The 25,850-nt window shown below is 44.8% G+C and overlaps 1 protein-coding gene across 10 annotated transcripts in view; it reads right to left on the bottom strand.

Annotated features, from left to right (window-relative positions):
- Window positions 1-2,304: 2,304 nt before the first annotated feature.
- The window catches only part of RNASE11 (ribonuclease A family member 11 (inactive)), a 26,917-nt gene continuing 3,371 nt past the window's right edge, over window positions 2,305-25,850 (bottom strand). Inside the window, exons 1-4 of one of the 10 annotated variants that reach the window (XM_004091919.3) lie at window positions 7,361-7,420; window positions 6,955-7,017; window positions 4,419-4,522; window positions 2,305-3,890 (exon numbers count right to left, since the gene is read on the bottom strand). In XM_004091919.3, coding sequence (XP_004091967.2) covers window positions 3,278-3,868 — 591 coding nt within the window. In that variant the 5' untranslated portion in view covers window positions 3,869-3,890; window positions 4,419-4,522; window positions 6,955-7,017; window positions 7,361-7,420 and the 3' untranslated portion in view covers window positions 2,305-3,277. Of the gene's footprint in view, window positions 3,891-4,418; window positions 4,523-6,954; window positions 7,018-7,134; window positions 7,440-9,087; window positions 9,466-9,520; window positions 9,690-25,850 lie in introns of those variants that run through there. The other 9 variants (XM_003280897.3, XM_004091915.3, XM_003280898.4 and 6 more) reach the window with 9 other exon arrangements.

Here is a 25,850-nt window from a genome sequence, read left to right as displayed (position 1 = left end):
AGAAGAAAAAAATCACAGAGGAGGCCAGTCCAATGTTGTAAGACCTGGACTTGGAAGTAGCATGAATCACTTCTGCTCACAGAGACTGGGAAAGTCAGTCTGGCTGGACCTCCTGTGCCTCACTGCATCCCTTTGCCTTGGGAGCAAGGTGGGTTGATTTGGGTGGGCAACCTGAAAACTTTGCCATGGTGATCCTGGTGCACATCTAAGCCTGAGAACCCAGACCTAATCCAGTTTCCTCCTTGTGTAGATAAGAAAACTGAATCTCAATGAGGGGAAATGACTCTCTTGGAAGGCATGGTGACCCCGCCCACAGAACATAGGAAGACTTATCGGTGACGTGGCAAAGGCACTCCTTCCTTCAGTACCATCTTGGGTACTTGAGGCCAGGGACTAGTTTCTTCATACTTGTTGCTTAAGAGATATTTATTCTGGGAAAACAGAGGGAATGGTTAGAGACAAGAAGGGTACTCCTTTTGGGCTAAACAACCCCTATTGGTGTCTTTCACAAACCTCTGTATCCTTCCATCCTCTGTCCATCCTCAGCTTCCTTCTCCTACCTGACTCTCCCTTCTATGGCCCTTTTTAAATTGGGTCCATCTCCTTTATCATCCTATCTCATGTCCTCTAATGTTTGCTTTCAGCTAAGGGATATAACACATATTCCCTTCTCAGTTATTTTTCGTTTCTTTCTTTTTTTTTCTTTTTTTTTTTTTTTTGAGACAGAGTCTCGCTCTATCGCCCAGAGTGGAGTGCAGTGGTGTGATCTTGGCTCACTGTAACCTCCGCCTCCCAGGTTCAGGTGATCCTCCCACCTCAGCCCCCTGAATAGCTGGGATTACAGTGTGCACCACCACATCTGGCTAAGCTTTGTGATTTTTTTTTTGGTAGAGACTGGGTTTCACCACGTTGACCAGGCTGGCCTCAAACCCCTGGCTTCAAGTGATCCACCTGCCTTGACCTCCCAACGTATTGGGATAGGTGTGGGCCACTGCGTCTGGCCCACTTCTCAGTTATTTTTCTAACATGTGTGAGAAACATTTGTTGGACTATATCTAGTCAGGTGGAGTTTGTGCAGTTGAGTGGACTGAGATGACAACCTGAGAAAGGGAAAAGGAAGCACATGGAGATAAACTAGCATAGGAGTGAAGACAAGGACACACAAGCTCTGTAGACTTAGAACAGCAGAGATAGGGCAGGTACTGGAGACAGGCTAGGTCAGATGAGAATGCAGCACTGGGGGCCTGGAAAGTCAGCCTGAGAAACAGATGTGAAGGTACAAGAAGAAAAGGAGCTCTCTGCGGTTTGGGAGCAGAAAAGGGATGTTATAAAAACTGAGTACTTTAAAATCTGAAAACTCATGCCCATCATACTCATGAGGGACCTGAGGATGCACATGATGTCGAAAGTGTGACACGCTGCAAGGATGAGAGGCGCTGACCCTCAGGAGCACTGACTCCCCACGCACTCCACATTCCACCTCCTTCAGGCCTCATGGTATGATGATGGCACAGATCCTGGTACATCAGGGCACCAAAGGACTGGAACCCAGAACTCCCGCTTCCTTCAGAGAAGCGGAAGGGTTTGGTCTTAATTAAGCCTCTTTAAAGGATGCTCCTGGCCCAAAAAGAGCCAGCTATTCTGGGTCTTTGTTTTCTCTTCTGGTGAGGGACAATATGAGTACTCAAGTTGAAGTAGGCAGCATTTACTTTTTCTTACACATTATAGAAAACTCTCCCAGAGTTTAAATAGCTAGGCTCTGAGGCTGACATGCCTCTCAGTCAGAGCTGGAAATCTACTGTAGGAAAGAAGTTATTCAAATCTGAACTAAATTTGAACAAGAGGAGACTGTTTAGACTGCTCTACTGTGGATGGAGTCCACCCTTCTTTTTGGTGAGTGGGTGGTAGCATCAGACTCGCTATGTGGAAATATCCCTAGTATGGAACTCGGTAAGCACATCTTCCTTTCTGGGTCCAGTGTCCTCCTCCTACAAAGAGATCTTTGAGACCCAAGCATTTTGCTTTATTACTCTGTCCTTTGACTGCTGAGTGCAAACTGAGTCCTAATTACATACCTGTTTGGCCAAACCCACATCGATTATTTAAACAACACAACAACTACACTGACAAGGGAAAGCCAGCTAAAAGGTACAAAAATGGTGCTGTAATGCTGCAAATTGGTTGATCGTAAATGTTTTACAGTTCCAGTATATTGAGAATTCTGCACCAAATATGATAAAGCTCGGGGAAAATGACATATAGAGAACTATGTACAAGAAAGATGTTACCGTGACATGATTTACATACATTTACATGCATTTATTTAAAATTAGAATATTAAGAAAGAGTGGTCTCAGGATGGAGGGAGGATTTAAGGAGAGGAAGAGAAGCATATGGCCACACACTGATGAAGAAGATAACTGCCCACACTTTATGCAGAATGTTGATCCATGAACGCTTGCAAATAAATAGCTGGTAGTGAACAAAATTAACTACAGTATCATAAGACATCAAGGTTGAAGACCAGTCCTGCCTGGTACTGAGCACAGACTTTCTATTCCCATCTTTCTGGCTCCTCTATTCTTCCATGGCTTGCCATTTCTCTCCCACAGCCCCAGGGTATCAAGACTTTGCTTGAATAAAGATTACAATAAGAATTTTCTTCTCTTTACAGCAACCTGTGAAATAGAGATGAGGGTGGAAGAATGGAGATTGCATAGGGCTGGAGCTGTTGACACTGAGAGCATCAGCTAAGCCAAAGAATCTTTTTCCTCTGGAATTTCCTGAAGGACAGGCAGACTCTTTGTTAGGTGCATACATCAATTCACACAAGTGTGAGCACATACCCTTTGAAGAGAGTAGTGATGATACATGTCACACTCATTCACTATTTTTCTGAATAGGATCATTGGCAGTACAATTAGCTTTTCTTTGTCCATATTGGCTTTAGTCCTTGTTTCCTTAATTCTGCCTGGTTAGGTGGACTCTGTTTCTTGGCTTTATAGCTGAGCTAGGATGAAATTCAGTTTGTTTTACCCCCCCACCGTCCCCCCACATACACAGAGATAGAGAGAGAGAGAAGAATCTGCATGCCAGTATCAGTTATAAATTTTAATTGAATTATCCACAATTTTGGATTTTTCACTCCTCCAGTTAGAGTAAATAATCAAGAGTTTACTATAGTGCTAAAGAGTAGATATTAAGGAAAGGTTTAAACAAGAATGAACATGAAGAGGTCCTTCTTTAGTAAGACCCTAGTCCTAAAGCTCTGTGGGATTTACAGCTTAGAGCCACAAACTAACCAGCTCATCAGAGAATGACCTGTCAGCACTGTCAATATCTTCTCTAATGAGGTAACACTATGGTATTGGCACCTGGGGAATTGTTTGCCTGTGGTGAGCTGGCACACTGTATTTTCCAGTTTTGGGCTCTCACAGCAGCTTATGCCAGGATTCTGTACAAACTTGGAGCTGGGGGCCTTGTGGACCCTGCGCATCACTTCCGTGGAGCCATGGATGAAGTTATTGCTCCACTTGCACGATCCATTTGCTTCTGAAACTTTTCTCCAGACTGTGCAACACTCTTTGTCATTACCTGAACTGTTTCCCTTGGGGTCATTATAATGTAACCTTCTGAATGTCAGTAATGAGGAAGACATATCATCCTTGGACATGCTGAGGCTGGTATTTTTAACTAACGGGACTGGGTTCATTAATATCTCAATGGTCTGTTTCTCTTGGCCACTTTTTGCCATGTCATATTGCATCTCTTTCTCTGTAAATTCTTCTTTAATTATCTTCATTGTGCTTTCTGATGCTTCTGCAAGAACCAGCCCCAGGCTGAGCAGCAGCAGAGGAAAGGTCTCCATCTCAGATGTAGTGTAATCTCTTCTGCAGTAAAGACAATAAATGAAAGATAAAATAAGAAGAAGATTAAAGAGGTAGTTCTTTCTTCCTCCTGACAGTTATTCCTGGGAGTGACCCCTACATGTAGGTTAAAATTTTTATATCTGTGAATGGAACTATGATATAATAGAAACGCAATCAGCTGTGGAGTCTGAAGACTCATGTTCAAGTCCCTGCTTTTCTGCTTGTAATTTATTCAACCTTATTTAACTCCAGTTTCCCCATCTGAAAAAAATTGTGAGAATTACGTAAGGTGATATAAAGATCTACAACCAAGTATTTGTTTCTTATCCTTTTCCCTTGGTCTATAATCTCATTGGTGGGGTGTATAATCTCCATGGTGGGTCACAATTCTCACTCAACACATCCCTCACCATTACTGTATCTCCTATAGCCTCATATAGAACCTGGCACATGGTAGCCACTTGAAAACAAAATAAAACACACATTGCCATTTCCCCATCTCTCATTTCTTTTCCCACCCATTCTCAGTCATAAGATTTCTGTCTTTACCAGTTCCTTCAGCAAGTCGAACCTGTAGAGGAAGAGTCCACTTCATTGCAGAGCTAGAAGGGAAATTGTGTTTGTTTCCTGGGAGTTTCTGCTGTTGTGTCTAACTGAGGGAAGGAGGGGCAACAGAGGGGTAGATAGGGCTGTATGAGATTGACGCAGGAGACCCTGTGGAACCAAGGAAGCTCAGGGAGAACTGCACAAAGTGTCCATTTGGCAGTCGGAATCCCAATGACCTGGGCAGCACCGTTGCTTCTTATTCTGTGAAATCTTTTCTGTCTATTTATACCAAAACCCAGCATGACTTTTTTGTTTTCTGAAACCCTACAGCACAGATTAAGTTGCACTTCATTTTATATGATCTTTTTCATTTTTCTAGTTAGTCAATTCATGTTCATCTTTTCTCCCTCTTGTTAGGCTAAAAATTCCTTGAGCCTGAAACACAGTTTCTGATTATACTTTTATTCATACAGAATCAAATAATGAACTGTAGATTAATAAAGAATATGCACTCCAGAATCAGTTATAAATTTTAATGGAATTATCCACAATTTGGGGTTCTTCACTCCTCCAGTTAGTATAAATAATCAAGAGTTTACTATAGTGCTAAAGAGTAGATGTTAAGGAAACAGGAAGAAGAGCAGAGCAGAAATTCTCAGTCTTTCTGAAACATGTAATTCAAGTGGGGAGCATTCATAGCTGCCTGGGTTTTATTTAGTGTATGTAATTACTACACACACACTAATTTCTCAACACTATTTGTTAACAACATAACATGACTTTACTAGTATATAAAATCCTTTACTTGAGGTCAATCTTGGAAAATACCTAAAGAATGGTTATTTAAATTAATAATTATTTCTCTCTCTTTAGAATGATTCTATTTTCTTCTTTTTTATCTTCCACTTCTAAAGCCTCCATCCCTTCTACATTGATCGCCTACATTATTACCCTTACTTCCCTCCTAATCAGCCCTTCTTGACCCTCCAATTTCTTCTACACACTACTTTTCTAAAAACATAACTTGCAATGACACTCAGAATTTTTGAAACATTCCTGTTTGCTCACAGTAGGAAGTCTGATCTCCTGAGCCCAGGAGCCAATGCTCCACTTGCTCTAATCTCAATCTGCCTATCAAGATTTATCTCCCATTATTTTGCTACACAAACCTGCCCTAGTCAATCAGTGTGACTCTCTTTTTTTTTTAAATATACCCTATGCCATCTCTCCCACTTAGCTTCTTTCTTGAATGGCTATACTTTCCCGCCTCTTGAAATCCTTCAAAGCCCAGTTCAGATCTCATTCTTTATTTTACACATTTCATCACCGCTTAAGTCCACTAAATCCATTTCCAACTTTTCTGAACTTCTTATCATTCCCTTCTTATACCACTCATTTGATGTTATTATGTATGAACTTTTAAAAAATTATATTTGAATTTAAAATGTCTGTGTGAGAAACTAGAGGAAAATCTTAGCACCAAGAATACATAAGCCTTAATTGAGTTGATGGATTATTGATGGATTATTAAAGAATTAAGTATATGTGTCCAGGTGTGTGCCCAAGGATGTCTTGACCAAAGACCTGCTGCATTTTGAAGGGAGAAAGGATGAGGGATTTATAGGGAATTTATTTTGTTTCCTAAACTTCTATATCCTATACCATTGACATCAGTAATGAGGTGATAATAGAGAAACAGAAAGACGAGGAGGAGAAAGATAAACAGAAGAAGAGCAGGGCAGAAATTTCCAGTCTTACTGAGACATGTATTTCAAGTGAGCAGCATTCACAGCTGCCTAGGTTTTATTTGAAACTGCTAAGAGGTGCCCATTTAAAAAAATATACCTGGCTGGGCACAGTCACTCATGCCTGTGGTCTCATTGCTTTGGGAAGCCAAAGCAGGAGGATCACTTGAGGCCAGAATTTCAAGACCAGCCCAGGCAACATAGTGAGAATCCATCTCTACAACAACAACAACAAAAAGCCAGTTGTGGTGGCACATGCCTATAGTCCCAGCCACTTGGGAGGCTGAGGGGAGAGGATTTCTTGAGCCCAAAAGTCTGAGACTGCAGTGAGCTATGATCACACCGCTGCACTCCATCCTGGGCAACAGAGTGAGACTCTGATTCCATATATCTGTGCAATATATATGTATATACATATTTAGATACAGATAGATAGATATAGATACACACACACCCAAACTACAAATGTCTAAAATGTCACAATTCATTTGAATTTGATGTTGATCCCTATTGAATGAAATCACTCTGAGGATAGATCCTATTGGTTCATCTCAGTTATACTTTTATCTGCAAGAGATTTTTAATTAGAAAAGGGGAGGTTGGGTGAGGAAGGGGAGAAAAAGCACTGAAAAGGAAAGAAAAGTCAACAAAACCTAGGGAGAGGGATAGGAAAAGGAATCAGAATTCAGAAAACAGATGTAGGAACCTAAAGGATACATTTCATCCACTTCAAAGTTTTGCCCAGAAAATGATGCTACCAAGGCCCAACAAATCATATGCTAGGGACCGCCTACCTGTTCCTGTTCAGTTTCTATTCAGATGCTGAGGGCTCTGTTTACCTGGTGACACACAAAATTCTATGGAGACAACAATGACAACAGAATTACCACAGAGAACTAGAAAATAAAACTCAGCTGAAAAATGGCCATCTAAGATGGAAGAAGCCATAAGATGAGTAAGCGTTGCCTACTCACAAGGTTGCAAACTGTTCTTCACTTACGATTATCCCCCAACTCCTGCTCCTAAATCTAATCAATCACATGGAACTTGATGGTTACAAAAGACAGAGCTAACAACTAGCATAAGTGCACCTTCTTCTTTGACATGACGTTGAACTAAGTCCAAATGAGCAATGAACAGCTGAAGTCTCTCAACTGAAAAGATCAGGACAGAGAGTGCTCTCCAAAGCCTGTGACCCACCCATGCCTGCTCTAGGTCACTGTATGAGTCTCTAGCTCTCACATACAGGATTGAAATGCCATAGCTCAGAACTAGTGACAACATAATCTGGCCTTTATTTGCCAATTGCTCCTTATTTCTTACTACCTCACAATACAAATTCTCCCCTCCAACAATGGCTATAATAGAGCCATTTTCTGTACTACTTAAGAGAGAGAATTATAGACTAATAGACTTGGAAAGAACTTGAAAGATTATCTAATTCAAGATCCTCACTTTACAGACAAGGAAACTAATGAATAGAGAAGAAGATGACTTCATGAAATCCCCAGAATTAGAAGCCTCTCTTTCTCTTCCTTCTCCTTCTAGCTGTAAGGATATTACGCCCATAGCTGAATGTGGGGAAACTAAGCAGTAAGTCCAACTGTAAGAACTAAAAAGAGAAAAGAGTTAGTAGTCCGGCTCAAAGTCCTCTCTGTTCCTTCTGGAGACACAAAGAGGTGGTCACTGAGCTCTGAGAGTCTCAATCCCTCCCTGGGAAATCCTTATCTGTGTCTCTCTAAAGTCTTTAAAGGAAACGGTTTCAGACCAGTCAGGCTCCTTTCTTTATTTCAAGACACAAAGGGAGCTGCTGAACAGGAACAGATGCTGCTTGAGTTGTATATGCTATCTTTAAAAAAGACCCTAAGAGGTGACCTCTGTTGCTTCTACAGCTAGAAGCAGGGCTAGGATTAGGCTGAGGTTAATGAGACACTCACTCTAAGACTAAAATTTAAGAGAGTGCCACAAAACTCAATAATCAAGATAAATAATATTTTAATGCAACAATTTTAGAAAATATGTATTTATTATTTATTTTTGAGACAGAATCTTGCTCTGTTGCCCAGGCTGGAGTGCAGTGGCACAATCTGGGCTCACTGCAAGCTCCGCCTCCCGGGTTCACGCCATTCTCCTGCCTCAGCCTCTCCGAGTAGCTGGGACTACAGGCGCCCGCCACCACACCCAGCTATTTTTTTGTATTTTTAGTAGAGACAGGGTTTCACCGTGTTAGCCAGGATGGTCTCGACCTCCTGACCTCGTGATCCACCTGCTTTGGCCTCCCAAAGTGCTGGGATTACAGGCGTGAGCCACTGCGCCCAGTGAGCATCCAAGATTTTTGCATTAATTTTGATTTTTTAAAAATACTGAAATCAAGACCGGGCACAGTGGCTCACGCCTTAATCCCAGCACTTTGAGAGGCTGAGGTGGGCGGATCACCTGAGGTCAGGAGTTTGAGACCAGCCTGACCAACATGGAGAAACCTTATCTCTACTAAAAATACAAAAATCAGCCAGGCACAGTGGCACACGCCTGTAATCCCAGCTACTTGGGAGGCTGAGGCAGGAGAATCACTTGAACCTGGGAAGCAGAGATTGCAGTGAGCCGAGATCACGCCATTGCACCCCAGCCTGGGTAACAAGAGCAAAACTCCGTCTCAAAAAAAGAAAAAGGAAACACTGAAATCAAATATATTCATCTAGGTTGCTAGGTTTTTGGTCTTTTGGTGCCCTCTTAAGTTTTGCACCTCAAGTGGGTGGCTCATTCACTTCATCTTAATCTCAGTCCTGTTTCTCATCAAAGGACCCAGAGATAAGGGACAAAAAATTGAAACACATGTAGAATTTATGGTTTAATTCAGTAAAGATTATTTTATTGAAGCAGAATAAAACAATCCCAACTCAGCAATACAGGAAGGATAAATTAATTACCAGTGGCTTCCCCTTCCACTCAAGGCATTGCCCCATGTCCACGGTTCAGGTCTGCCTCAGGCACAACCAGCTCCAATGCCATTGAGAGAAGAGATCTCAGACTCTGGAGCTGATCTTGAGTCACTTAACATAGCCAAGGAAACTATCTGGCCTCAAGTCATCACAAGTGACAAGAACAAACCCGTCTGTGGGGGAATAGTGGTACCTGCAGGCAGGGTATCTTGTGCCTTCAATGAGCTGACAGACTGTCATTTTGAACTTTGTCTCACTCTGAAAGCAGAAAATGGCTGAAAGGTTTTGGCAAGCAACCTTCTTGGGAGAAATGCAAATACCATTGATTTTTCGAGGCCTCTCATGGATGAAGACATGCTCCTTTTTACAAGTGTGGTCAGGTTCCCTGATAACTCTTTGTATGATCATGTGGTTGCAGTACCTTGCAGGAACGGGAACGTCATTCTGAGGGTAGTCCACATGCAAGTGTTCTAAGGTTGACATCACTACTTCATCATTCACCTCATTTTCCCAGAACAGAAGCACCAAGAAAATTATCACCATTATTATCATCAGAGGTAAGAGTGACTTCGCATCTTTGGCTTTAACTGCTGTTGAGTAAGGGAAGATAGAAAGTAGCAAAGGACAGTCAGATTCCTCCTGCGCCAACCCCTGGCTGCTCCCCCATCCTTGGAATATTTTATTTCCTTCTCTCCACTAATTAAGACCACACTGACCTTGCAAGATCCAGCTGGAGGCATAGTTCCCCAAGAAAGCCTTTTCCGACCATGTCAGCACTCAGAATTTGGTATTGAGCTGTTCTCTAAATTATTCCTGTCGTGTTTGTTTTGTTTCTACAAGTTCTTTGAGAGCATCTTTGACCACATCTCCTATTTCTCAAATCCTTCAAAGTGCTCAACACAGAGCTAGACATATAGAAGGTGGTCAAGGTTATTCATATTGCTGAATAACCTTCTTTCCCGTAATTTTCTCAACCTCAACTCCACCCAATTGCACATGATTTTAGTACCGTCTACTCATCTATTCTTCCCAATTCCTTCCAAGTCCCTCCCTATGTCAATCCTGCTTGGCTCTGTGCTAGCTTCTCTCACCTGTCATTTTTCTGGTTGCTGTCACAGGTAACATAGACTTTTGATCATGAATTTGAGAAAATCGCTTGTGTCTTGCTGTTCCCTGACGATAACTGATAGAGAGCCTGTTGAATGTGGGGAGGGTCAAAGTAGAAAGAGCAGAAGGGCGGGACCTGCACAGGGTGTGCCTGGGCACCGCTGGGGAGGAAGAGAAGTTACCTTCAGCAGGAGAGTCGAGTAAGGCAGGTCCTCAATGTGTCCTCATTAAACAAGTGAGGACTTTTCAGATCATTTAGTGAAGGCCAATGTGTACCAGCCACAGTACTGTCTCCTTTCTAAATTTTCAATCAGTCCTTATGACAAATATATGAAATTTTTCATTTCATTGACAAATAAATGAGTTGCAGAAAGGTTAAGGTGGAGATGGGAAGTGAGAAGGAAAGCAAGAGTCCCATCCTGTCAGTGCCAAACACTCGAATTCCAGTTTTAGCAAGTTTCATTTCCACGTGGTGTCCAGCACAGGACAAAAACAATTCCCTGGTAATAACGTTCATCTTGATAAAGCCCTGGGCTTCTGAGGAGTACGGAGACAGTTCCCAAACTGCTGAACGTTGGAATCAACGGGAGATTAAAAAAAAATATTGGCTTCCACCTTGATACATTCTGCTTTAAACGATATTGTGTGTGATCTGGGTTGGGGATTCCTAAAAGATCCCCAAGTGATTCTAATATATAGCAAAACTTATAAGGGGAACCACTGAACCATGGTATACGTGGGAAACCTACATGGGAGATTAGTGGATAAGGGCTTAGTAAAAACACAGTGGTTCAAAGTATTGAGACCAGACAATTCTTTTTGTTGCTATCATCTCCCAGTTAGTTGATATAGGAATGGGCAAATGGACTTAGTTTTACTATTTCATGCCCTGAAGTCATTTCTCTTTTGGAGCGACAGGTACAAAATCTCCTCTGTGCATATCTGTGTCTTTCTAATTGGCAGGAAGAAAATGACCGCAGGGTAAAAAATTATCTAGGAAAAACAGAATCCTGGAGAAGCCTTCAAAGAATGCTTCTCTTTCTATACAAAAACGAAAGCAAAATTTCAGATTGTGAAAATGAGCAACCAGGAGAATATATTTACTTTCCAAAAATGTCCATTCTGGGTGTCCTTTCAGAATTCAAGCTATCCGGTTTTGGATATGCGTTACCCAATGCCACAAAGATATAAGTGCATGCTTAATTTTTGACACGATTTTCAATTAACAAAATTTGATTTGGTACATCTTGCAGAGACATTTCCAATGTATACAGAGAATTGTATCTATGTACTGTAACATGTTCATTATTTCCTGCCAGAACTTCCAAGTAGCTGAAGGACAGATACTTTACTAAGTGTACAGGCAGAGAAGTAATCCCTGTTACAAAGATTTTCCCCAAAGGAGGCAACTAAACCTATCCCTAGAGTATTACACTGCAAAAGGAGTTGAGACGGAGCCCAAATGTTAACTAGTGTGGCAGCCTGGAAGAAAATATTTGTAATGCCTAAAACCACCTTTGTGGTTTTACATTTATATGTAGATTAGCATCTACATATAAGAAACTCCTTCATGTCAGCCCTAAAAAGACAGGAAACCCCAGGGGGAAAAAAGTTGTCAGAGAAAAGCCAATTTCAGAAGATAAAGCCAAAATGGGTAATGAGCAATGCTCCACTTCAATAGTAATCAAAGAAATGAAAGCTAAAATAACAAAGAAATAGTTTATAACCATCAGATTATCAAAAATGATTATCAAGAATTAGAAAAACAGATAATATCAAGTGTTGGTAAAAACATTGTTGGGCATAAAAATTGATGTGGCAATGCTAGAAAGTAATCTGGAAATGTTTGGTAAGATTAAGAGTTTGACCTGAGGCCTTTTAATCCCACTCCTGGGCGTAGAATCTAACAAAATGCCACAGTATTGCTTCTATATCAAATTAAAACTAACTCAGAATGGGCGCAGTAGCTAATGCCTGTAATCCCAGTACTTTGGGAGGCCGAGGCAGGCAGATCAATTGAGGGCAGGAGTTTGAGACCAGCCTGGGCAACATGGTGAAACCCCGTCTCTATAAAAACACAAAAATTAGTGGGGTGTGGTGGTGCACGCCTGTAGTCCCAGCTACTTGGAAGGCTGAGGTGGGAGGATCATGTGAACCCAGGAGGTAGAGGCTGCAGTGAGCTGAGATTGTGCCACTGCACTCCAGCCTGGGTGACAGAGTGAGATTCCATTCCCCACCAAAAAAATAAAAATAAAAATAAAAAAATAAATAAAACTAATTCTGAGTCTTTTGGCTTAGAATTAATTTTCCTTGTGGAGAATTTCAACTCATGCCATTATAAAGTTCCCTCTTCCTCCCCAGATTTCCAGGGGAATCTGGACCGCATATTGTTCTTATTCCTTCTTTATTCTGTGGCACCTGTACTGGCCAACAGCATTAACTAAGGGACAAACATTCTCATTCACTTCTCTGGTAAAAACACCTAGAATACAGAGTTTAGATCCAGGATCTTGACCCTTTGTTGTAGTAAGACGTGACTTTTTTCAAACACCTACTACATAAAGGATTTTTGTCACCTATTGTAAGGGCCTTTTATCATTCACATATTATTTAATTCAACATATATTTATTAAACACTACCTGTGCCAGGCAGTCTTCTAGGCCCTTGGGACACACCAGTGAAAAGACACATGTCCCTCTCCCCACTACTGACTCTGAATCAGTACCTCAATATGAAAATTGGTAATTAAAATATAAGAATTGTACATTTATTCTGGCATTCCTTCAGGAAGTATATTCCTGGGCAACCAAATCGCTTCCATGTGCTGTGGTAAAGCTCTTCTTTAGAGAACAATGACAACTAATAAATATGAAAAGAATAAAATTAGGAAATCGCCATTTTATAATCATTAATGAAATTACTAAGACAGGCAAAAAGCATTTGTTGGAGGGTAAAATTATTAAAAGAGAGGCTATATAAGGCCGGGGCGCAGTGGCTCATGCCTGTAATCCCAGCACTTTGGGAGGCCAAGGTGGGAGGATCATGAGGTCAGGAGATTGAGACCATCCTGGCTAACACGGTGAAACCCAGTCTTTATTAAAAACACAAAAAATTAGCCAGGCGTGGTGGCGGGCGCCTGTAGTCCCAGCTGCTCGGGAGGCTGAGGCAGGAGAATGGCGTGAACCCCGGAGGTGGGGCTTGCAGTGAGCGGAGATCGCGCCACTGCACTCCAGCCTGGGCGACAGAGTGAGACTCCGTCTCAAAAACAAAACAAAACAAAAAACAAACAAAAACAAAAAACCAAACTAACTACAAAAAGAGAGGCTATGGGGAACTTTGCAATAGAAGATCTGGCTGCCACCACCCAAACAGAAGTAGAAGGTGAGTTATGATGTGCCTCCTGATAAGGTACTGTAGCATGTGCACGGCACTGTTTACCCAGTAATATTGCCAAAGAATTGAGCAGATTCGTTTATTAAGCCTTAGATTTAACTTCCAGATTATAGGAAATTTAGGGAAAAGAGGTGCAAGTTATATAATACTACAAGGAAGCAATAAGACAGATCCAGATTATGTGACATTCTACCAGTTTCTTCACAAAGTCTACCACACAAAAACAAAGAGGGATAAACTGTTACAGATTAAAAGAATATTCAAATTTTGAATCTTACTTGAATGTGCATATGGACTGGGCATTAGATTATGTTAAGAACATAATTTTACTTTTGTAAGATATAATAATTATAATTATGTAGAAAATGTCTTTTTTTTTGGAGATAATATTCAATAGGTCTAAGTGTGAAATATCATGATGTCAAGTATTTTCTTCCAAGAAATAAAGAAAAAAGAAAAGAAGAAAGAAAAAGGAAGGAGGAAAACGGGAAGAGAGAGAAAAAATCAATGTGGCGAATTTTTTATAATTGTTGCTTTTAGGAGGGTAAGTGTAATAGGATCTATTATTCTATTCTTTCTACTTTTGTGTATATTTGCAAATAAGTATTTTTAAAAAATTAAATTCCTACTCTCATGGAATTTACATCTGGTGGAAGGAGATAGACAATGAAAAATAAACATAATCAATACTTCAGTGTTTTAGAGGATAATAAGTGCTGTGCACTTTTTTTTTTTTTTTGAGACAGAGTCTCTCTCTGTTGCCCAGGCTGGAGTGCAGTGGCACAATCTCGGCTCACTGCAACCTCAGCCTCCCAGGCTCAAGCGATTCTCATGCCTCAGCCTCCCGAGTAGCCGGGATCACACATATGCACAACTACGCCTGGCTAATTTTTGTATTTTTGTAGAGATGGGGTTTAGCTATGTTGCCCAGGCTGGTCTGGAACTCTCGGACTCAAGCAAGTCACCCATCTTGGCCTCCCAAAGTGCTGGGATTTCAGGCGTGAGCCACTGCACCCAGCTGGTGTTGTGCAAATTTAAATAGGATGATCAGAGTAGTCCTAGCCGTTATAGGTTTTCTCTTTCTGCCTTTCTAAACAAGTGCTAATATTGTTTGAGAATCTACCAGTTCTCCACATAACCATGAGCTTCAAGGGAACCTGCTGGGGATCTGGGTGTGAATCTGCTGGGCCCTGAGTCAATCAAGGTAATCCCATTAATGTGGGGCCAGTGAGAAGGAAAGGATGCACAGCTGGAAGCTTTTGGGAAGCGTGCACAGGGTAAGGATAAGCTGCTGTAACAAAGACATCATCAGGCCAGGCGCGGTGGCTCACGCCTGTAATCACAGCACTTTGGGAGGTGGAGGCGGGCGGATCACTTGAGGTCAGGAGTTGGAGACCAGCCTGGCCAATACAATGAAACCCTGTCTCTAGTAAAAATACAAAAATTAGCCAGGCATGGTGGTGTGTGCCTGTAATCCCAGCTACTCCGGAGGCCAAGGCAGGAGAATTGCTTGAACCCAGGAGGCTGAGGTTGCAGTGAGCCAAGATCATGCCATTGCACTGCAGCCTGGGCAACAGAGTGAGGCTCCATCTCAAAAAAGCTAGAACAAAAACAAAACAAAAAAACAAAGACATCATCAGTAATCCAGTGACTTAAAGAAGTTAGAAGGTGATTTCTTCTTGGCTTAACAGTTCAAGGTGAGCACTTCAGATTCTTTTCACACTATCATTCAGAAACTCAGAATTATTCATATATACTTTTCTAAAACCATAAAACACTTTAAGAAAATATTAAGAACTAATTCAACTATATTATGGAGTGGATACCTACCAGGTTATCTAGTCAGACTTTTTTTAAATTTAGATTTTTATTTTTAATTGACAAATAATAATTGTATATACTTATGAGGTTCAATGTGAAGTTTTGATATATATAGTACATTGTGGGATGATTATATCAAGCAAATTAACATATCCATTACTTTTTTAATAGTGCAGATCCTTTTTTAATAGTGAGAACATTTAAAACCTACTCTTTGAATAATTTTGAAATCTACAAAATGGCAGCATGGCCCAGGAGGGTGACTGGCAGTGAAGGAGCTGGGAAGACCTTGGATGCAGGAAGGTCATTTAAAGCAAAAGGTGCTCCCCTAACTCCACGATTTTCTGGCCTTTTCCTACTTCTCTATCACCCAGAAGCTACCTTTGAGCACCGCTCTTAAGATGAAAAGGTTGAAAGTGCCTCTGAACTGGACCCAACTTCTTTCCTTTTCTGTTTATTTTCATTAAGGAGCCCCCTGAACCATTTTCACCTCCTACTCTGGTGATGAAAAGAGTCAGATGATATCCTGAGTTTCTTTCCAACAGTGGAAGTAGGCCTTGCTCATGAGGAAATCAAGGCTGGTTCACACACACTCTTAGTCACCCAATGCAAGTTCACGTGTCGAGAAATATTTCTAAGAGCGGGGTTGGGGGAGGGGGGAGGGACAGCATTAGGAGATATACCTAATGCTAAATGACGAGTTAATGGGTGCAGGAAATCAACATGGCACATGGATACATATGTAACAAACCTGCACATTGTGCACATGTACCCTAAAACCTAAAGTATAATAATAAAAATAAATAAAAGAAAGAAAGAAAGAAAGAAATATTTCTAAGAGCAATGCAAAGCCATGGGACTTCACCAACCCCTCCAGAAACCCTTTCTTAAACTAACCACCCCCCTCTCTTCCTTGAGTGTCTACAAGAAGCTTTTCTGTGTGGTTCCAGCACATAACTTCCTATGTGGTGCTACGGGCGATTTATCTGGCCTTCTCCTGACATGGTGCAAGCCTCTGGAGAGCAAGAGGAATGTTCTCGTTCTCTCCAGCACAGTGCCTGGTATTTCTGAAGAGATCAAAAAATGTTTGTGGAGTGGATGAATGGGTGAAAGATGTCAGATCTTTCCCCTCTTCTGCCAGTAAGTAGCTGTGTAATCAGGGGAAAGTCATGTCGCTGCGCAGGGTCTGCGTTGCCTCCACTCTGAAATGGGGGTAATAAATAAGAATAAAGGAAGCATTTGATTATTTATAAGATCTCGCCCCGCTTTTACAAACTAAAGTTCTGAGCTAAATTAAAATGAACTCCAGGCTGTTCTCTTAAGATGACAATGCTCTGGCTACAAGTTTTATTTTCCCCCACCCTGAGGGAATAGGAGGTGGTCTCTGCCCCCAAGCCTGGAGCACAGGGGAGCAGTAGCAACCGGGGAGCTGGAGCCTGGGTACCAGACCCTGAAGTGGGAGCTCTGACTCAGGAGTGTGGTGGAGCAGTTCTGTGAACTTGCCTAGGAATTGGCATTCGGTTGAAGGGACACCTTCCTAAATCGGGAACACTTACTACTGGGGAAAAAAGGCACGAGACACCCCTGCTCTGGAGGGTTCGTTGTCTACTTTTGGCAATTGCAGAGCTGTTTTCTTGACAAGGTGTGAAATGAAGGATTTGTGCGGTACCTCATAAGCCCCTGGGCACTGTTCCAAACCCCCTCCTACCACCTCACCTGTCCCCTCGTCCAGGTGGAGTAGACAGACTGGGGCCTCTAAGTGTCCAGAACAAGCTGCTCCTGATCGTGGGCAGGACGTGTTCTGACAAAGCCATCAATCTCAGCCCTGCAGTTAAGCCCTGTGCTATGCACATGGGAGGTCCTGTTCTCCTTTGCGGAAAAACAAGTCATTTCTTGCTTTATAACTTTCCTCGCGTCTCTGAAATAATTGCCACCAGGCAATAGCCCAAGGAAGACCAGGCTATGGGAAAGTTACCTAAGTGTGCCTTTCTAACAGCTTCTGGGTAGGCCGGTGCCTTTAGTTTTCCACTTCTGAGAATGCTTTGATCATAGCTTATCTGGCTTCTCCTGTGTGTCTCCAGGCTCGGCCCTCAACAGTTCCCTTTGAATTCTCCTTGAGGAAGGACCATTAGCCAGGCTTCCCCTATGGCACCTCCCAGACATTCATATCTTTCATAGCACTCCCAGGCTTGAAATAACATAATTGTCCCTGACCCCAAATAATCACGAAGGCCCTAAAGAACCCAGATGTGGTAAAAACAGAAACTCCCGTGGCAAAACCCCGCCTCTACTAAAAATACAAAAAATCAGCCGGGTGTGGTGCCGCACGCCTGTAGTCCCAGCTACTCAGGAGGCTGAGGCAGGAGAATCACTTGTACCTGGGAGATGGAGGTTGCAGTGAGCCAAGATTGTACTATTGCACTCCAGCGTGGGCAACAGGCTGGAACAAAACAAAACAAAAAACACCCAGAAACTCCCTTTTCATAACCACCTAACTAGAGCAGAATGAGCAGTGAGCCGAGGGTTGTGAAAGTTGGATTCCTGGCTTGACACTGGCCCTGCCACTAACTAGCTCTGTGACCCTGAGCTTCATTCCATGGGTCTCACTGGCCTCCTTTGAAAGTGGCCGGGAGTTGGCAGCACTGGTGGGATGGAGGAGGTGAAAACAACTCACAGTTTTAGAGGTGAAAAAGCACCTCAGACTATACCATTTTCTGAAGCAGGGCTCTATGCTTGTGTATTAGAAAGTTGAAACGTGGCTCCCAGGGGCTCAGCCACGCTTCTGGCAGCTTGTTCTGGACACGTACAGGCCCCAGTCTGTCTACTCCACCTGGATGAGGGGACAAGTGAGGTGGTAGGAGGGGGTTTGGAACAGTGCCTAGGGGCTTACGAGGGTACCGCACAAATCCTTCATTTCACACCTTGTCAACCCTACTGCACCACAGTAATCTTTTTTATTTTATTTTATTTTTTTTTTTGAGACGGAGTCTCCCTCTGTCGCCCAGGCTGGAGTGCAGTGGCGCAATCTCGGTTCACTGCAAGCTCCGCCTCCCGGGTTCACGCCATTCTCCTGCCTCAGCCTCTCCCAGTAGCTGGGACTACAGGCGCCCACCACCTCGCCCGGCTAATTTTTTTGTATTTTTAGTAGAGAGGGGGTTTCACTGTGATCTCGATCTCCTGACCTTGTGATCCGCTCGCCTCGGCCTCCCAAAGTGCTGGGATTACAAGCGTGAGCCACCGCGCCCGGCCTGACAGTAATCTTTTTTAAACACAAATCCAGTTATGTGCCTGTGATATCCACTTTCTCCATCTAAAACGTGTCAATGGCTTTTCATTAGTCTTAAGATAGTGACCACAGTCCTCACCTCTGCCTACCAGGCCTTGCATAAATGGCCTCTCCTCAAGCCACTCTCTCTCCATCTTCATATTCATGCCATGCACTCCTCTTTTTAGCTCCCTCAACCCTTTGGCCTTTCCTCCAACTCAAGGTTTCTGTTTGTTTGTTGTTGTTGTATTTTGTTGTTGTTTTGAGACGGAGTCTTTCTTTATTGCCCAGGCTGGAGTGCAGTGGTGCGATCTCAGCTCACTGCAACCTCTGTCTCCTCAGATCAAGCGATCTTCCCTCCTCAGCCTCCCAAGTAGTTGGGATTTCAAGCGTGCACCACCTGCCTGGCTAATTTTTGTATTTTCAGTAGAGACAAGGTTTCACCATGTTGGCCGGGCTAGTCTCAGACTCCTGACCTCAAGTGATCCGCCTGTCTCGGCCTCCCAAAAGTGCTGGGATCACAGGCGTGAGCCACCAGGCCCAGCCCAACTTCAGGTTTGTTGTTGTTGTTGTTGTTGTTGTTGGTTCCACTAAAAGATGAATGAGCTTTATAAAGAAAAGCTCTCTGATATTATAAAGAGCAAAATATAGCTCTTTTAGGCCATGAAAATACATTATTTCATTTACTCAATATTTATTGAGCAAATAGTTGTTGAACATTTATTGTATTCCAGGCACTGTGCTTAGAACAGAGATTTCTACAGGAAAGCAGACAGATGTTGTCTCTGTCCTCATGAAACAGTCAGACAATTTTTTAAAGCTAAGAAATATAATAAATTTATTATGTTCATGATAAGGACCACAAGGGAAATTACGGGGTTTTATGCAAGCAAAACAGACTACTTTACTTATTCTGGGTTTTCTGGGAAGGCTTGTCTAAGGAAAGGAAGGATGCATAGGTTCACCGGGTAGAATGGGGAAGGTAAGCAGAGTAAGGAACACTCCATAGTGAGAGAACCAGACTATGTGGCTGCAGCATGAGCTGTGGTACCCAGTGGCAGAGGTGCTGCTTGGATGGGCCCCCGCGGAAACATGGGAGGCAGTGGACAGGTCTCCTGCAAGTGTGAAGAAGGCACTGAAGCAACTGGAAGCTCACAGCACCAAGAAGGGGTGCACCTTCACCAGCAGAGTTGGATGGGCATTTCTGACTGCGCTACGTGAAGTATACGCTCAGTCCCTGTGGGACATGGCACAGCTAAAGGACCTTCAGGCATAAGTTGGGTTCCTGGGGGGCCCAAATGCACAGCTTGCAGCAAAACCTGGGGTAAAGGACCTCCAGGTGCAAGCAGGGCGCTTAGAGGCTCAGATAAACAGCCTGGAGCAGGAGCTGGAAACAGCTGTTGGCATGACCTTGAGCCCGTCCTCCAGGCCGGACACTCCTGCTTGGTCTGATCCTGAGGAGGAGGCTCCTCTGCTGCGGGCTTGTCCTGTGATCCATCAGAAGGTAGAACGTGAGCAGCTGATGGGACTCTAGGGGAGAGCCCAGAGGCCCCCCACAGTGGTGGAATACACCTCTTACAGTGCTTCTCCTCCCACTGAGTTGTGGGTTAGGTAAGCAATGCAGGGAGCACCCAGGGGAGCCCCTCCCTGCCTGGCTACCCCATTTTGGGGATGAGGGGGCTGACAGCGTTTCTTGCTCTGCCTCCGAGATGGAGAAGCTGGCTTCTATCATAACTCACCCCTCCCTTCATCAGTGGCTGCAGCTGTGCCAACGGTTGGCACAAGGGCAAGGTGACCACATGTTAATCGAGTGGCTGATGGCAGCCATATGGACTGGTAGGAATGATGCTGGAGAGATACCAGAAATTGTGAGTCAATGGCAATCATATGCTGATTTGGTACAGGTACTCCTGGAGATGGGCATGCGGCAGGCTATGTTGGATCTGAATCCCTAGAGGCCAGATGATGAACATTTTATCTCCCACGTGAGGAATCTTGTGCTGGCTGGCAGCCTCCGAGTGCTTTTGGCTCTCTAGCTGCTGTTCGTACCCCATACGTGGGGCGCCGCATACATGAAGTGACTACTACAATGGCAGCCCTTGAGGAGGCAGAAGGCCATCAGTGGGATTGGGGAATCCGCGCCATAAAGAAGGGGAAGGTGCCCCCTTCACAGGTAACCACCCCACAAAATAAAAAGCGCATGCAGATGTGGATGATTTACTTGCAGCCGGGGTTGCTCGGGAGGAAACTGACAGGAAGCCCAATGGAATGCTGTTGGCTCTGTGGAGGAATTGTCCCCCCAGCAGCAATTCCGGAAAATACCCGAGGGGGCAAAATACTATTGCTCAACCCAGCCCGCGGGGACACGACAGCTCAAGGACTATTTGCAGACGAGTGAAGAGACTGGCCCTTCCTGTTTGATTAGGGAACTGGCCGAGGTGCTTGGCTTGGTGGGGGGGCCGGACGACTGGAGGCCTCGTGGAACTGGCAATCCACTAGTCCCCCACCAATGTACAGCAGGTCCTAGCACTGGTAGATACTGGTGCAGACTGCAGTCTTGTTTATGGGAACGCAGGTAAGTTTCTGGGAAAAGCTGCATTCATTGATGGTTATGGGGCCAGTCAGTGAAAGTGAAACCTGTGTCTCTGCATCTTGGCATTGGCCGCTTGGCTTCCAGCCTGTACACTGTGTATGTTTCTCCTAAACCTGAATATATTCTGGGGGTGAACATTTTGCATGGTCTGGACTTACACACCACGGCCAGAGAATTCAGACTCCAGGTTTGTGTAGTAAAGCCGGTACTGCGTGGGCATATACATGTCACCAGCCCCAAGTTCTGCCACAACCTGGACAGGTTACCTCCATTCGTCAATACCATTTGTCAGAGGGGCATACAGAGATAACTGAGATGATTAAGAAGTTAGAGGAGGTGCAAATAGTGTGTGACATACATATCCCCTACAGTTCCCTGGTATGTCCAGTCAGAAAGCCTGACGGGACTTGGAGGATGAGAGTGGATTATCAGGAGCGGAATAAGGTGACACCCCCTCTGCATGCAGCTGTACCATGGATTTGAGGGACCACCTGACAGCGGAACTGGGACAGTACCACTTTGTAGTGGACTTGGCTAATGGATTCTTCTCCATCGACATTGCTCCAGAGAGTCAAAAATAGTTTGTCTTCACATGGGAAGGGTGACAATGGACTTCTACTGTGCTGCCACAGGGCTATGCGCATAGCCCCACCATTTGTCATGGTCTTGTTGCCATGGACTTAGATGCCTGGAAATGTCCAAAAGGGGTTTGCCTGTTTCATTACATTGATGGTATCATGTTAACCTCTGATTCTCTTGCAGATTAAGAAGCAGCAATGCCCCTCTCGTGGCAAGAGTTGGCTGCATGCGGTTGGTATGTCAACGAATCCAAGGTCCAAGGGCCTGGATTGTCTGCCAAATGCTTGGGAGTTGTTTGATCAGGTAAGACAAATGCCATACCAGAGGCCATCATTGATGAAATCCAGGCATGCCCCTGACCCACCACGGTGAGACAACTGCAGACTGTTGTGGGCCTCTTGGGGTACTGGCAGGTTTTCGTGCCCCGTTTGACTCAAATGATAAAACTGTTGTACCAGTTAACAGAAAAGGAGGCTACCTGGGATTGGGATGGTGAGGCTGAAACAGGCTTTCTGGCTGCCAAGCAGGCCATTCAGCAAGCACTGGACTTACAAGTAATTGATCAGGGGCACCCATTTGAACTTGATGTACTTGTAACCACAGATGGTTTCGGCTGGGGCCTACAGCAGCGCACGGAGCCCTTTAGAACGCCAATAGGTTTTTGGTCCCAACTGTGGAAGGGAGCTGAGCTCCGGTGTTCGCTGATAGAGAAGGATTTAGCTGCTGTATATGCTGCTGTTCAGGCCTATGAGAACTTGACAGGAAGGGTTGCAGTTGCTGTGCAGATGACTTACCCAATAGCAGGGTGGGTGCGTTCATGGGTAACAACCCCTCAGACTGGGGCAGCACAGACATCCACATTAGCAAAGTGGGGTGCCTACTTAGAACAGCAGAGTATGCTGAGTACAAGTCTATTAGCAGCAGAGTTACAAGAGGTCTTAGGGCCTGAAGCCCTAAGGCAAGATAAGGCCATGGGACCTGAGGCACCCCAGACCTTGAGCCATCACCATTTAAAGAAGAGCGCCCTCCCATTCCTGCTGGGGCATGGTATGCAGATGGGTCCAGCCGGGGTGCTACTGCTGCCTGGGCTGCTGTAGCAGTCCAGCCTAGCACCGACACCATATGGTTTGATAACGGGTGCGGACAAAGCAGCCAATGGGCTGAACTTAGAGTGGTGTGGACGGTGATAACTAAGAAGGAGTCACCTATAGTACTTTGCACCAATAGCTGAGCAGTCTATCGAGGTTTAACTTTGTGGCTGACTACCTGGAAGTTGCAGAATTGGCCTGTAGGCCATCGGCCCATTTGGGGCCAAACGACATGGCAAGACCTCTGGGAAATAGGTCATCAGAAAGATGTAACTGTCTATCGTGTGTCAGGTCATGTTTCTTTGGCCACCTCCGGTAATGATGAGGCAGATGCCTTAGCCAGGGTCTGATGGTGAGAGTCAGCACCTACACAAGATGTAGCCTTGTGGCTACGTAGGAAACTGGGACATGCAGGGAGTAAACTGATGAAACAGGTCAGTAGGCACTGGAGTCTGTCTTTGCCTTCACAGGACATTTTGGAGTCCTGCTGGAAGTGCCCAGCATGTGCTCAGGCATACCCCAAACGGAGGCAGCTGCCCAGTGTAACACAGCAAGTGACAGTAGGGCAGATGCCCTTAACCAGATGGGAAATAGATTCCACTGGGCCACTGCCAAAATCACAGGGCTACACATATGGCTATAGACACAGCCACTGGCTTGTTGTTTGCCTACCCTTGCAGGGCGGCCGACCAGCAACACACCATTCGAGCCCTGCAACACTTATGTGCCTTATACGGCCATCCCCTGGCTGTTAAAAATGATAGAACACATTTCACTGGACAGCAGGGACAACAGTGGGCACAGCAGATGGACATACAATGGGGGTTTCATGTTTCTTATAACCCACAAGCCACTGGCATGATTGAGCAATATAACAGACTCCTGAAGAACGGGTTACAGTTGCATGTTGCTCTCCCATCTTTGCGGGGCTGGAGTTCCAGGCTGGACCAATTACTTACAAGTAATTGATCAGGGGCACCCATCTGAACCTGGTGTACACATGACCACAGATGGTTTCAGCTGGGGCCTATGGCAGCTCATGGAGCCCTTTAGAATGCCAATAAGTTTTTGGTCCCAGCTGTGGAAGGGAGCTGAGCTCCGGTATTCATTGATAGAGAAGAATTTAGCTGCTGTATACGCTGCTCTTCAGGCCTGTGAGAGCTTGACAGGATGGGCTGCAGTCGCTGTGCGGAACGACTTACCCAATAGCAGGGTGGGTACATTCATGGGTAACAACTCCCCGGACTAGGGCAGCACAGACATCCACGTCCAGGTTGGACCAATTACTTACAAGTAATTGATCAGGGGCCAGTGCAATTTGCCATCTGGCTAAGGGCATCTGCCCTACCATCAGTTAAAATTTTGTGTTAAAATTTTGAATGAGCGACCACGGAAAGGTGGCCCAGCCCTGGTGGAGACACTGTTATCCTGGGCCACCATCCGCATCCAGCTACAGATACACACCAAGGATGACCTCCTCTGACCAGGTATGGGGACAGATGGTAATCTATTGTTGCCTGCCCCAACGCCCCAAAGGCAGGGGAACAGAAAACCTGGTGTTGGCCATGGACCTGCCAAGCCCCCCATTGCAGATGGTTAGCTATTGTAGCCCCCTGGAGGGAGCATCTGCAGTATGACTTACATGTGACTCCTTGGGTATTTAATGTGTGGCCTCCACGATTGACCATTCGTAGGGGAATGGCCACGGAAGGGACCCTCCTATATATGTACTGTCTGTGTGGCCTATTTTGAGCTCCCCAGTGACTTTGGCTTGGGTACAAGACCCAAAAGAACCATGGGGAGCTGAGAAGGTGTGCTATCATCACCCAGGGCAGGAGCCTTGGCAGCTGCATTGTTATCCAGAGATGAAAAGTTAGCCTGTATTGGCTGGGCGCAGTAGCTCACGCCTATAATCCCAGCACTTTGGGAGGCTGAGGTGTGTGGATCACCTGAGGTTAGGAGTTCGAGACCAGCTTGTCCAACATGCTGAAACTCCATCTCTACTAAAAATGCAAAAAATTAGCCAGGTGTGGTGGCACATGTCTGTAATCCCAGCTACTCGGGAGGCTGAGGCAGGAGAATTGCTCGAACCCAGGAGTCAGAGGTTGCACTGAGCCAAGCTCGTGCCACTGCACTCCAGGCTCAGCAACAGAGTGAGACTCTGTCTCAAAAAAACAAAAAAAGAAAAGAAAAGTTAGCCTGTGTTTTGCCTGAGGGACGTGATTTACCCGTTAATACCTGCGCCTGCTTTGTTGTTCTGGCTGTAAGTTGACATGCTCCAACAGCATTGTGGACTGGGCCCACACCTACGCTGAGGTGACCAATGTCTCCAACTGTTGGATCTGCTCCACCTTCCAGCAGCAGCTGTGGACAGTTTGCCCTGGAACGTGTATCTTGCTCCTGTGAAGAACTGGGAATGGCTAGAAGTTTGGGGTCCCATGGACAATGGGTTGGATGCCACAGGGCAGGCTTTGGATAGGAGGCATCACAAAACCCATGGCAAACCTGCCCCTTGGCTGACTCATAGTGTCCGTGATGGATGGAGCTGGCTAATGGGAGAACACGTGGTGCCCCCATTGCAGGTATCACAATGTATAGAGCAGCACTGGGGTAAAGTCACTGTGGGATGGTTGCCTACTGGGATTTGTGCAAACATAACATGTGTCACCACACCAAGGGTGCGGTGGAACAGCGGCCTTACCAAGGCCAGGCCCCCATGGACTTTGTGCCCCCTGGGAGTTTATGGGTCTGTGGGGACACAGGATGGCCATATCTCCCAGCCAACTGGACTGGACATTGTACCTGGGGTTGGCCCTATGTGCCTGCCACTGTGCTTCCCACATTGCCCAGTCACCGCATAACTGGGAGCCACTGTGTTCCTGCTTTTTGCCAGTGCAGCAGGCC

This window comes from Nomascus leucogenys, unplaced genomic scaffold (assembly GCF_006542625.1).
Source record: "Nomascus leucogenys isolate Asia unplaced genomic scaffold, Asia_NLE_v1 Super-Scaffold_361, whole genome shotgun sequence".
Classification (NCBI taxonomy): Eukaryota; Metazoa; Chordata; class Mammalia; order Primates; family Hylobatidae; genus Nomascus; species Nomascus leucogenys.
The sequence above is the reverse complement of the archived record's forward strand: the minus strand, read 5'-3'. Positions and strand labels throughout refer to the sequence as shown.